We start from the raw sequence: 13,689 nt of genomic DNA, 5'->3' as shown, positions 1-13,689 counted from the left end.
ACCCGAGATGCTTTTAGGAAACAGAATTCCTGGCTCGACTCAACAATGAATCAGAACGTTAAGGGAGTGACTGAGATACCCACGTTTAAGGGGCTGCCCACTTCTGGCAACACCATCATCGGATCTAGTAGTTCTCACCCTGGTTCATATCAGGATCAAGGGGAGGCCTTGCCATAACGCAGGGAGAGAGAACCTAACTCCAGAACAAACACAGATCTAGGATCTAGATCTTAGGAATGCCCTAAGAACCCACATTTCTAAGAATGGCCCCAAGCAATGCTGAAGCAGCTACCCAGGGTCCACATTTTCAAAAACAACTTACTTAAGGGCTGAAGGATGGCTTAGCCAATCAGGTGCCTTCCTTGAAGACAGAGGCACCGAAGACTAGCACCAACATAAAGCTGGGCATGGTCGGGCATTTGTGTGTCTGAGGGCTGGTGAGGGGCAAGTAGGTGGCATCCCTGGGGTCAGCCTAGCTTAAACAGCCAGCCCCAGGTTCCAGTCAGACAACCCGTCTCAAAAAGACGTAGATGACACTGAGGTTGACTTCGGGCCTTCACGTGCACGAATATCCACAAGCCCCGCCCCACTTCCTCTACTGTTCCAAGGCTCATTTATTCGGCCTGGTGGGTAGCCACTGCTGTTCAGCCGGTGGCTAATTTTTTACGCCCCTCCCTGCCCCTTTTCAAACAGTACTACATTAGAAGTTACCAGACTTCCTTTCAATTCAGACCCCTGCTAGGTCTTGGGGACCATTCAGCCACAGTACCCTCTTACATTGAGGATTAGAAAAGCAAACACAAGGCAGAAGCCCGGGCAATGTGCTCCACACACAGTAGGGCAGCACGAAACAGTCTTTGTACCCTCCTGTCTCTGCTACAGTACCACCCCGAGAGTTACAGCGAGTTTGGCTGAGGAGCGAGTTTGGTGCAGGAGCAGTTCACAAAATTCGCCGCACAAACTTCCTCTGGTTGAAGCAACCAGTGAGCCAGATTGGCTGACCACTTCTTTCCTCAGAAAAGAAGCTATGCAGAGCTGCCCTCTGAACAGGCTCAGTGGGAACACACTTGGCTTCTCGCTCACCTCTCCTGAGGGAGACGAGACTAGAAACGAAGCCTGACCACACTTGATTCATGCTGTTTGCCTACTGTAAAAGTGGACAACCACTTTTTACGAGCGCCCTCCCACCCCTCTATGGAGGCTGCTGAAACATCTCTGATGGGTGGTGGACACAGAGTGAGAACGCAGGAAGCAAGATGTGGTCACCGGATCCCCCTTCTAGGCAAATCTGCGTCTCAAAGACGTATTTTACTTTGTGTGCACGCCACAGCGTACCCGTGAAGGTTGTGGGGGACTTTCGAGAGTCAGTTGTCTCCATTTGCTGTGTGGGTCCTGGGAATGAGTCAGGTCCTCAGGCCTGGTACCAAGTACTCACTGAGTTGTCCCATCGACCTGCAACCCTCTAGGGTGCCCAAATACGCTAGATGCCGCTCCCATATGGTGGGGCTATGTCAGTCCTCTACTGTACCCCTCGGGTCCCCCTTGCCTACTTCTTTTAAACCTGATATCCTGTACCAACAGTTCCCACCATCAAAATTTCTGTCAAAAACTCCATAGTCCACTGTGGGTGGGGGAGTCGTACGAACAGGATTTAAAGTGCTCAAGAAATGAGTGGAGGAAAAAGAAAAACCAAAATAACAACAACAACCATGCATGGATCCTCCTGTGGATAAAGTTCACCCGAGGGTCTTTCTTCACAGCAAAGTACTGGAAGATGCTTCACGTTAACCCTTTAGGACAACGGGACAATCATTCTCCAGGGTCCCCACAAGCCAGAAGCTGTAAGGACTGGGAACACAGACGTAGGAGGGTCTGACCGTAGAGACGGAAACGCCACTCAGGCACTTAAAAGGCCAACGATTCAAAGAGAAAATGGAGTTCTTACTTTCTGCGAAACAGCTCTGCAAAGATGCAGCCGACACTCCAGAGGTCCACGGGCGTGGCGTAGCTGGACTGGAGCAGGACTTCCGGGGCTCGGTACCACAGCGTGACCACCTGCAATGGCAAAGGCACCTGAGCGTTACCGAGGAAGCCAGCGGTTGGGTTACACACCTGTCTCGGGTGGCCCGAGGACACGATCCGGTTCATACAGATCTCCTGTACCTCACGGTATCAACATGACAGAAGCCAGAAGCACACGGCCCCTTCACAGGCCAGAAAATTGCATCATCCCACACCCTGGAATCCCATTTCAGACGGACTTAACGGGACCGGGATGGTGCAGAACACAGGCTTCAAAGAGCAAAGTAAAAGAAAAAAAAAAATAGAATGGAGCAAAAACTCTCCCCCATTTATGAGACTTCCAAACAGTGCTGGTTCAACTCCCAAGTCACTGTTAGAAAGCGGGTCGATTCCAGTGGCTGCTGGCGGGTGACCCTGAAGTGTAGAGAGCATCCCAGGACAAGTCAAAACTGCTCTCATTACGACACTATGGGGAATCAAAATAAACTCCCCTTCCCTGGTTCTCAGCTAACAAAACTGAGGAAAAAAAAAAAAAGACAGGATGCCTAGCGAGAGAGTATTTGCACCGAGTCTGAGGACGCCATCCCACGGAAGAGAGTTGCAACACCGAGAGCCCGTTTGACAGAGAACAGACCCAGGAAGCACAACTCTTAACGATTTCTTCCAGGTTGAAGGGTGAGGAAAAGACCAGGTCAAGGTTTCAGACCCACGTGTGTGTGTAGGGAAGCAAACACTTCCCTGTAGTAGAGGTGACAGGCAGACGTTCCACAGACGCTTGAAGGAAGGGCATGCTCTATCTTTGGATAGTCAGTACCTTCTACGTATTTTACACCCACATTTTGCGTTATTCCGATCCCTTTATCCCCACTGTTTTGTCTGTGTTGCTATCTAGAGCTCCTTCAAGTTGGCGTCTCGTACTTTTGACCCTGTGTTGGTTGGTACACTGACACTGGGGCAGCCCGGAGACCCAGGGTGGTTGAGCACGAGCCAGCTAATAAAGGCACACGGAGATCGCACCACTAATGGATATGATTTTTTATTTTGTAAATAGGTTTAATCTCCAATCTCTTCTGACCGCATTCATACATGTCTAAAATGTGTTCAGTGGAGTTTTAAAGTAAGTCAGGACTATCTGAGTTTGGGAAGGAGCTGGCTTAAGCCGTGCATCTGGGCGTGGACCTGCACCCTAGTGTGTGGAAAACAAAGGTGAGGGGAACTGGAGGGAACATGAGTTCTAAGCCAGCCTGGGCTACAAGAGTGAATAGCAAGCTCACTGCAGCATGCTGCTAACATGTAGACCCATGATGGACAAGATTGCTAGATGTATTTTGAAATATCTTGAGTTTTTTTTTCTTTTTTTTTGTTTCTTGGTGAGTCTGCAAGCTGAATTTCTATTCAGCTGCCATTTGGTTTCAAATTATTTCTCTGAACAACAGCTTGAGAGAAAGGTTGCTATTGCTTTCCAGTTGGGTCACAACAGAGCTCTCTGTAGGGAACACCACCTATTACCGATGTCCACTTTCAGGGATGTTTAGGAGCTAAAAAATCTCATGTGTCTTCATGAAGGCCCTGCTTGGTGTCCATACAAAGCATTGCTAAGCAAAATGAAGAGGAATTAGATTAGACTCATAATCTGCTCGAACTGACAATACTTATCTAAAGGCACCTTGATTTTGGTGAAATTCTTACGGAAAAGAAATCGAGTTGTTAAGATTACTTTTCTACAGGAATAAAATAATACAAAAGTACAAACTGGAAAAAAAATAAAGACATACCTTTCTGTTGAATTCTCAAGTAGAATAATTCCAAGAATACCCAGGGCCTACACTAAATAATAACCTTTTATTACAGACGTAAATGAGCGCTTTCTAAAAAGTCAACCTCTAGTTTATGTATTATTATCGTATATATAAAGCGTTCCTAGCATCAATGTCTTACGACTACTCTACTGTCTAATCCAGAGTCCTTCGACTCTCTAGTTAAGTTTCTACAGTTTTAAAACCTGAAATCCTATATAACTTGAAACATTTTATTGCAACCAAAATTTCTGACGGAAAACTGTCCAACGCACAACCAGTCTCGGTGTGTGCAAGGCAGAAAGGTATTCATTACTAATACGAATGCCTTCGAAAGTCTCCGTTTGCAAACTCCGTCATCGGAAGCACTGAGCACAGTGTGTAAGAGTCAAGGATCTGGGACAATGGTTGCTACCAATGGTAACAACGTGGTTGTCTAGTAAGCAAAGACAACAATAAAAGCTACAAGCAGAGTCTGGCTGGAGCCAGCTGGGGTCAAAGCAAATCCCGTGTCTATTACAACCATTTCATGTAGTAAGAGCCTTTAGAGGTGCTGAATAGATGTGGCAGCAGGAGGGAGGAGGTGGAAGAGGGGCAAGTCCGAGGATGTTTACATAAGTCAACGTATCTGTTTAAAGGGCTTTGATCTCTAGTCACTTTAAAAAAAAAAAAAAAAAACAGTTCAATATCATTAGATGATAAAGTCCAGCCAAGGCCAATGCGGACTCAAAATACGTCAGCGTCAACTGTTCCCACCTAATATTCTACTTGTACATCTGCACCATTTCCACCTGGATGTCGAAGGTGCTGCCACTGGCTTCACCCAAGGTGGCTACGGGTGTTAGAAAAGCTCTGGTGAATGTCAGGCTGGGGGTTTCCCTTTCGTCTCGATGACCCCTGCCTTGGAGGTGGCTTTATCTATCTGCCACATGCCTCCAGTTCCTTACTGGGTTCGGCCACTGAGAAGTTTTGGCAGGAGTTGAGAGAGAGAGAGGGAGAACGGAGGTCAGGCCCTCAACTCAAAGTTGTCTCACAACGCCAAAGTCTACCTCAGACAGCATGACCATTCTGGTGCACCCCCTCCTCGTGCCTGTCCCCTTAGAGTATGGGATTGGAGAGTAACAGTCTGACCGGCTTAAGATTCAAACCTTGCAATCTCTGTCAATCCTGCCTCAGTAAACAGATCCGCCTGGAAATGCCTCATCTTGACTATCACCAATCCAAACTCATGCATTAGTTTCCACAGAACTGTGGATGGAATCCTGCCTGCCCCGAGCCTGCAGGGTGATCAGTGAGGTGCTCCGTTAATATTCTGAGAGACCCTAACCAGCAAGGCTAGGGGAATGAAGACCAAGCCCTAAGCCCTCTTTGCTTGTCCTTCACTTTGGTTGTCCGTGGTAGAGTGATGGGCCCACCTAGACATGCCTTAACCCCCAACATAGACAACAAGTTAGGAGGAATGTGAACACCCTCCTTGACAGACTGCAGGATCTTCCCAAACTCTGTCCCCACCAATTCATATGCTTTGTGCCAACACAAAGATCTGATGCGCGTGTTTTCCTACAGAAAGCTGGTATGGCTTGAGAAGTGAAAATCGAAACTAGGGATAATCCTATTGTCTTTTCACAAAGGGTCTAAGAAAACCCCAGCTCTTTAATATTACATATTTGAACTGCACGTATTAGAGAATTGGAATGTGGGTCCTTGCAGGCAGTCTCCTCACTATAACGCTACGTGGGAACTATTAAAGAGCTACATACTAGTTAAAAGAAAGAGCAGTATTTTACGACAAATTCAAAGGACCCACCTCACCTGCATTCCGTTGTAAGTAGAGTCTAGAGGAAGTGTTCTGACACGTGACAGGAGAGATTCTAGGGCACGGAGCACTGCGTGTGCCTGGGATCCTCTCCCACGCACGGAGCATGGTGTCTCTGCCATCTTCTTCCCATCCCTGTTTTGACATGCCCATTACCCTGTGACCGTGCTCTTCAGCCCCACAGCTCCCTGACCCCCATGGGATCCACGGTTCCCATTAGATACGATGGTTTCCTACCAAGTGGCCTTTCCATGGGTGGGACGCTCTTGACTCGAAACGGCAATTCTACAAGGGTCCCCTCTGCCCAAGCCTTGATTTATTATTTGTGTTGAGTATCGGTGGCCCAAGAAGGTTTCACTCCAGGGAGCAAAGCTTACACCTAAGATCAAAGTGAGTTTCAGTGAAGTTCACCCTGCGCTCACTCAGTGAAAGGCTCCATGTTAGCTGGGCTTTGTGGCCACAAATTAGGCAAGCACAGAGTCAAATGACTTGGCTGAAGGGCACCCGGGGGCAGGAGGTGTTGCACGGTCTTAAGTGCACTATGTCAGGCTCAGAGCCCCCTCTCTTCCTTAAGTGCCTGCTCTCCCACACAGTCATTTCACTTAGACGATCTATGATCCTCCATTCCCACATCAAGCTCATTCAGGACCCAGAACTCTGCAGAGGACCACACGCATAGGGTTAGCCGTTTCCTGGACACCGCCACGTAGTTCTTCCATTAAAAACTTCAAATTCAAGCTGCACGCGCCGCCTTTCATCTGGTACTCGCTGCTTTTCTTCTATCCCTTCTGCTGCCAACAAAGTCACCCCTTACCCAGGTGTGCCGGCTAATTTTATGTCAACACGTCACAGGCTAGAGTTATCCGAAAGGTGAGAACCTCAATTGAGGAAATGCCTCCGTAAGATTGGGCTCTGGGCAAGCAGTAGACATTTCTTAGGGGGTGGCTGACCCACCCTGGGTGGTGCTGTCCTCGAGCAGGTGGTTTGGGGGGGGTCTATTAAAAAAAGATGAAGAAGCAAGCCAGTAAGCAGCACCCCTCCATGGCCTCCAGGTTCCTGCCCTGCTTGAGTTCCTGACTTCATTGCTTTTGAAGATTAACTGCCGAATGGACCCCTTTCCTCCCCAAGTTGCTTTCGGTCATGGTGTTTCGTCAAAGCAAAAAGTAACCCCAACCAAGCCACTGAGCCTTCTGCTTAACTCTACCATCAGCTTGCCCAGAGACTTTGAGGCTCTTCAAATATGCACGCTGTGTCATGCCTCGTAGCCTTTAGATAAGGCTTAGGCATTTCTCTGGAGACTCCATCTCACAGCTGCAATCTTGACTCCTGTGAGTCTCACCCTGCCTTGCCCATCCCCGAACACAAGTGATCCTGGTTCTTACCACGCCGTAACTGCTTCAGTGTGTCTTTATAGCTTAATAGACCCAGAGAGAGCATCCTGAGTAGGGACCCTGACTTTGCAAACCCAGCACCTTGCAGGGTGATGTGATGTGCACAGCAGGCATTAAATACATGCCTGTCCTAACGAAAGTAGGTTAGCAGAGAGCAGAATAGAAGGTTCCAGGGTGAGGAAGGAGAAGCCAGGGTAGACGATGGAGCAGGGTCGTGTCCTCAGACCCAGGTTAGGCATCCTGAGAGACTATGCTATCTTTAATCATCAGACAACTTTTTAATGAGGTGGCCTCAGGGCCACTTTATTCTTGTAAATTAAGTCCTAGAAGGCCAGACTGGCCCATGGTCTCCTTCAAGCCCGCACTGTTGAAACTTCATCCTGAACTTATGAAACCTTCAAACAGTCGCAACTTGCTAAGTGTCTATTATGTTTCAAGCAATAAGTTCACTTCTCTTTGCCAAAATTTAGCACAGCACAGCTTCGGTTCTGACAATAAACAATCGCCGCTCGATTGCTCCCTGCCTTCACCATAGAAACTAAACAAATATTTGTAGACGTTCCTTCAACCTTTGCAGATAAGTAGAAATGAAAATTATTCGCAATACAGGGTATGGCAGGCAGCAGAGTTCATCACTTCCTCTCAGAAGTTGTTTCAACTTTTAAGGAAATCTGTGTGTGTTGGGAGGCCACACGATGACTCAGATTTCAAAGAAAACTTTTAAAACATGATTTATTTTTGTTAAGGAAACAAATGCCCCTGCAGCCCGTGCCTTCTCAACTCCCTTGTTGGTGTGTTCGTTTTTTTTTACACAGGCTGCATGCAGACCAACTTCCTGCAGGTGGCTTGGCCAGCAGCAAACGCACGCATAGTTGTAAAACAGCACCCCTACCCACTCCTCAACATCTCTGAACTCCATGGGCACTGCCTTCCTTAAGTGGGAAAGGGTTGGAGACCCTCGACTCAAGAAGCACCAAGGCCTAGCCCCTTGTAAAGCACTCGCTTCCACAAGGTCTCCCATCTACAACGTGTGACAGGTGCACGAGGCTAAAGAAAGCCAGCCCTTAACCTTCCAACCAGTCTGGGCTACCAGAAACAAACTCAAACACTGGGGACTCTGAGTACTTCCTGTCAAATGTGAAAGGAAAGAGATGAAGGAAACAGGTTTTAAGATTAGGAAGTCTCTTGCTGTCATTTGGTGAGATTAAAACTGCAGTCGGGTAGAGAAGGACTTAGATTGTGGTGCTCGGAATCTTGAGACAGAGAGGAGAGTCTATTTTCTGACAAGAACTGTTAAGCATCATGCGGGGCTACTGTGGGATTTTGAGACCTTCTCTGAAGCTTCAGGTTTTTTTTAAGTCTTATTTCAGGGTACAGAAGGGCTCAGGGAAAAAGGGAAGGGGAACACTTGTGAAGCAGGGTAGATGAAGAGTTAGTTCCATGTTGGGTTAACCAGCTGGTGCTGTACATAATCTCCGGTTTGATGTGGGTGAGCACCACTGCCTGCTCCCAGCAACAGGGAAGGGCAGACGGCAGAGAAAAGTCTGACAGCAGACTTTAAAGCTGGTGGTTGGCAGGGCCAGGAACAGAAGCAGGGCTGGGACCTCTGCCTCAGGTTCATCCTCACTATGTAGACACAGACTTCAGATCTTCCTTCTCTTTGGGCAAGGAGAAGGGTGCTGGGAACTGAACTCAGGCCCTCACACATGCTAGGCACGTCTATCAGTAAGTTCTATCCTCAGACCTATTTTGACTTTCCCCCCTTTTCTTTTTGAGGTAGGATCTTGGGTATGTAGCACTGGCTAGCCTAGAACTTTATGTAGACTCCAGGCTGAACTGGGACTTGCAGTGATGCTCCTGCCCTGCCTCCAGAGCACTGGGATGACTGGGCATGCACCGTCACAGCCGGCTTATATGTTCTCTTTTAGATCATTTGTTTAATCATCACTTTAAAACAACGTGTTTCTGTTTGTTCAGTTTTTGTTGTTGTTGCTGTTTTTTGTTTTGTTTTGTTTTTTCTTTGTTTTTTTTTTTTTTTTTTTGAGCTGGGGGATTGAACCCAGGGCCTTGAGCTTGCTAGGCAAGTGCTCTACCGCTGAGCTAAATCCCCAACCCCTTGTTGTTGCTGTTTTAACATTAAGATTTCTAGAGCACTGTATGTTTACCAGGAAGCTGGCCGAGAATGAGGTATTTTCCTATGATAATTATATCCAAAAGGTTCTCACTAAAACGGATGAGCAAGGGTCTGGGTTTTGGATAGAGGGGAAGAAAGGACTGCTTACCCACAATGCTCTGCATGAGACTGGCAGCCTGGTATGGTAGGCATGCTTCTGTCGGCCCTTTGCTCTACCACGACCCTCCCACCCAGCCTTGTTCTCCTTGGCCAGTCTTCTATCTTTGCAAATGAGACCTCTAGCCAGTGCCCCAAGTCAGGTTCTTCTGCAGACTCACCCCTTGCTCGGTGACAGGAATGCGGAAGCCTATGGAGGACTGAGCTGTGGAACCAGGCGAAGGAAAATATAGCTTGGGAGCCCGATTTGAAAGTCACTTAAAACGAAAAAAAAGGGCCAGATGTGTTACCTACATACCCTTAAGACCTTCAAGGAAATATAGACAATTAGACAGACGCTTCTCTGCTACCCTTAGCATTTTAAATACATTTTTAGAATTTAAAATTATTCTTCGGCCTCTTCTGTAAGCAGAGAGGAAGGAAGGACCACTGAGGAGGAGTCCATTAATAGATGATTACAGAATACTCAAATTCTCTTACTGCTCTTGGGCTGCAAACCTTTCTCTTGAAACCGTCTCGGTTTCTAGGAAGAACCACACAAATACCAAGGACTTTACAAAGTATTTCTAGGTACATCCGCTGCCAGGAGAGAGACATGTGTGAACATAAAAGGCAGCAGCAGTGGGTTTCTCACCTAGACCCGGGGCTCGGGCTGCACCATGCTTAGGGCACTGTGGTTGATGCATGCAAACACTGCTGGGAAGGAAAAGTACCAGCCCAAGTCCATGCGAAGCTGGGCCGTGACCCCGGAACTAATCCAAAGGAAAGGCCTTCCATCTATAAACATTTCAAAGAACACTGCTGCTTTCTAGAAACCTGGGGCAGGTAGTTTATCCTTAATGCTGGTAGGTGGACCCAGGATTACAACAGTACCCAAGGAAACACGATGACTACAGAGCACTGTTTATCCTCCAGGAGATGAAAAATTCCCTTGCGTGGTCACCGTAGGAACTCAGTATACAGGGAACCCTCATATGCGGCCACAGTAGAAGTAGGGTCTAGTGACAACCCCTGAGAGTCTTCTAGAACATTCTGAAAGAAGCAACAGTCCTCTGCTCTGCATTCCCACACTATACCTCCCTCAGCTCTTGCTCTGATACGTGATGTGACCACAAGAATCGACTTCCACCTCTGTGTTACCCCAGAGCGCCTAACGCTATAACGACATCGCTTGCTTTCAGAAACCCCCACGTCGTGCTGTGTGGCTGGTTTTCTGTTACTACGACACAGTTAACTGAGGTAATCAAGTTACAAGAGAAAAAGATTAACTTTTGCCTCACAGCTTTGAGGGTTCTACTCCGTGACAGGTCAGTCCTGCTCGTCTGGGCCAGTGGTGAGGCAGGAGTATGTGAAGCGGGAAAACTGCTCACACTGAGAACCAAGGAAGAAGAGGAACCCGACGATGGGTGGGCAGCCTACGGTCTTTCTCAAGGGAATGCCCCAATAACCCTAAGAACTCCCACCTGAGCCTACCTCCTAAAGGTTCCACAGCTTCCCACGCTGGCTGGTGACTCACCCGTCTTTAACACTTTGCCTCTTGGCGTCTCTGAGATCCAAACTGTTGTCACTTGTTATGTTGTATTTGGCATACAGCAGTCACTGAAAAGCTGTCAGATGTGTGATCGGGAAAAAAGACTTCTCTGAAAATGCTCCCATACTCCGACAAATTAAAAATCAAACAAAACAAAGAATAGCAACCCCAGCAGCAACAAGAAACCTAGAAAGGTCAGCAACACACCAAACCGGGGAGCGAAAAATAGTCTTGTCTTGAGGTGTTTATGAAGGTATGGAGAACGTTCTAGAGTCCCAAATATGGCCCCCAAGTCAATTTTATAATCTTATCTTAAAAGAAAATCTCTTGTAGGTAGGCTATTAGCATAGGTCTGTAGTCTCTGCTCTCAAGAGGCAGAGGCAAGAGAATGGCTAGAAGTCTGACTTAGCCTGGTCTACACAGCCACGTCACAGGCTAGCCAGGTTTTGAGACCACGTCTCAGACAACCAAACCAAATCAACCAAACAAAAGCCTGTTGTAAAGAAAAAAATTACATTTTATCCACTGCTACTAGCATCACACACACACACACACACACACACACACACACACACACACTCATCTAAGATATTAATTTCCTGAGTCGTCTTTAGGCATACACAACTCTTCACATGGACAAGATATTATCATGTAAGTCTAAGCCTATGAAACCAACTCTTAGAACAAGGTATCTGGAATCTACATCACCGGAACTTCCTCCTGGGTCTTCCTAGTACAATCAGGGTACCCTTGTCCTCTGGAACAAATTGTGCTTGAATGTCATCTAAAAGACCACGTAATGCACAGACATCACTGTGTGTGGTTCTGCTTGCTCCACACAACATGTAAAATCTGCCTGTGTTATGCACGTCGGCAGTTGTTCCACTGTGCCAATATGAACACAAACATCCTTTGAGTGTTTCTGTGTGTTTCCCTTGCTGGACATGAGCCTTCCTTTCTCTTGAGTACACACAGAAAGTAGACAAATGCTTAGTAAACGTTACCAGTTTTGCTAGTGGTTGGACCTTACGAGTCCCCTTCCTCCAGGGGTGTGTGAGTTTCATTTTCTCTGTCTCTTACTCCACCCAACATTTCCAGCCATTCATGCTAGCGTGGACGGTAACTGCCTATATTTACTATTAACAATCTGTTGAGTTAATATTAGTATTAACAATCTGTTAAGAATGCAAAACTCTAAAAGAATGAGACTATAATTTCAATTTGTTTTCTCCTCTTCTCCCTGTGAGTATCATACTGCTGGGTGTTAGTCTCCGAATGGTAGGTTGTTCAATCCCCTCCCCTCATGCCCCAGCCTGCTGAGTCATGGTGACCAAAGGCAGCAATACCACACCCCACAATCTGGCTGTATAAACTAGCTAACTAGATTCTTTCTGTAACAATGGAACCGTGGCATCTGCCATTTTGTTTATGCACATTTACGAATGGTTCTAAGACAACATGTTAAGACTTCTGATTTCTGCCTTTCTGTATATGACTTTTACCACATTCCCAACTCTTAATTATCTGTTTGAATAGAAAATTAAACTATTTTTTGAAATGTTCGATTGAGCATCAGTAACTTTAAAGTTTTAAATGTTAAACAATGGTTTTTACTGGGTTGCTTCTACGGACAAAAGATTCTGAAATATTCGTTCTAAACTAAAACACTACACAGTATGTCACAATACAGCCCTGAAGTTTAGTTAGGGTCAAACCTGAAGCTACTGACTCTTTCTGTCCTGTTTCTCTCTAAAGAGGACGTGCTACTTACTGCCTTTCTGCTGATGGTGAGCCTAGACCCACGGTCACCTACACATGCAATCTGAGTCTGAGGCGCCAAGGCACTCACCAAGGGGACTCTGGGATCGCATCCCGTGCACACATGGCACCACTTCCCTGTGTTTCTGAACACAGAATGGCTGTGGTGGCTTCTTTTCGTCACTGAGAATTTTCAGAGTGCTACCTAGCGCCCAATATGATGTTCTGTGCTAGTGAACATGACAGCATGCCTTATTGTGGGGTTTAGAGAGTGACTGATCAAAAGAAAATGCTTAGCAAGAACTGAGACAAGGAGGCCATGAGCTAGGGTTCCTCCACACTGGGTTACACATGTAAAGGTAAACCTATTCGAAGCAGCCCCATCAATATTATCAATGGAGACACTTCCACTCACAGAGGAAAATGCAGAGGGACCCACTTGGCTACACTGTGAAGCCTTGGTTCTGCACACCCTGTTTCTAGCCTCTGCTAGCCCAGAGTGTGTATGGAAAAAGTCCTAAACCGACAAATCTGGATACTGACTCTCCCCTCTCCACATCCACCCTTCACGCTGACAACTAAAGGGTGTGGGGATTCCGGCAGCTGGAGGAAGCCAAAGGACCAGACACTTACCAAACCAGATGGTGTCTCTCTCTCACATACCATTTATTTCCACTGTGCAGAGCTGAGCGTTCCTGGGAAAATACTTAAAGAAGCAACTGCTCCAGGACCGTGTGTAGGGCAGGCTGGGTGAGAACGTCCCTACACATTTTGACATTTTAAACTAATGTAGTCCAGACAAATAAGACCAAACACACCTTTCCTTTTAAGAAAATTAAGGTGTGTGTGTGTGTGTGTGTGTGTGTGTGTGTGTGTGTGTGTGTGTGTGTGCGTGTGCGTGTGTATGTGTGTGTGTAATGGCAACCACACCTTGCTCCCTATTAACTACTGTTTCTGCTCCTACAGAGACACGCTAGATAGGTGTTATTCAGTTCTTCATGATAAAGGCAGAGCTGGAGAACGCTGTAATAGCTGAAGCTTTCTGACCCTTGCACATCATCTGGAAGATACCTGTAATGTTAAAG

At 46.8% G+C, this 13,689-nt stretch overlaps 1 protein-coding gene across 1 annotated transcript in view; it reads right to left on the bottom strand.

Annotated features, from left to right (window-relative positions):
* Positions 1-13,689, bottom strand: part of Cdk6 (cyclin dependent kinase 6) — a 180,446-nt gene that overhangs the window by 46,490 nt on the left and 120,267 nt on the right. The window contains exon 5 of the mRNA XM_032906991.1: positions 1,946-2,055. Coding sequence (XP_032762882.1) covers positions 1,946-2,055 — 110 coding nt within the window. The remainder of the gene's footprint in view (positions 1-1,945; positions 2,056-13,689) is intronic.

Source organism: Rattus rattus, chromosome 6, assembly GCF_011064425.1.
Source record: "Rattus rattus isolate New Zealand chromosome 6, Rrattus_CSIRO_v1, whole genome shotgun sequence".
NCBI classification, from domain to species: Eukaryota; Metazoa; Chordata; class Mammalia; order Rodentia; family Muridae; genus Rattus; species Rattus rattus.
This window is presented reverse-complemented; position numbering and strand designations above follow the sequence as displayed.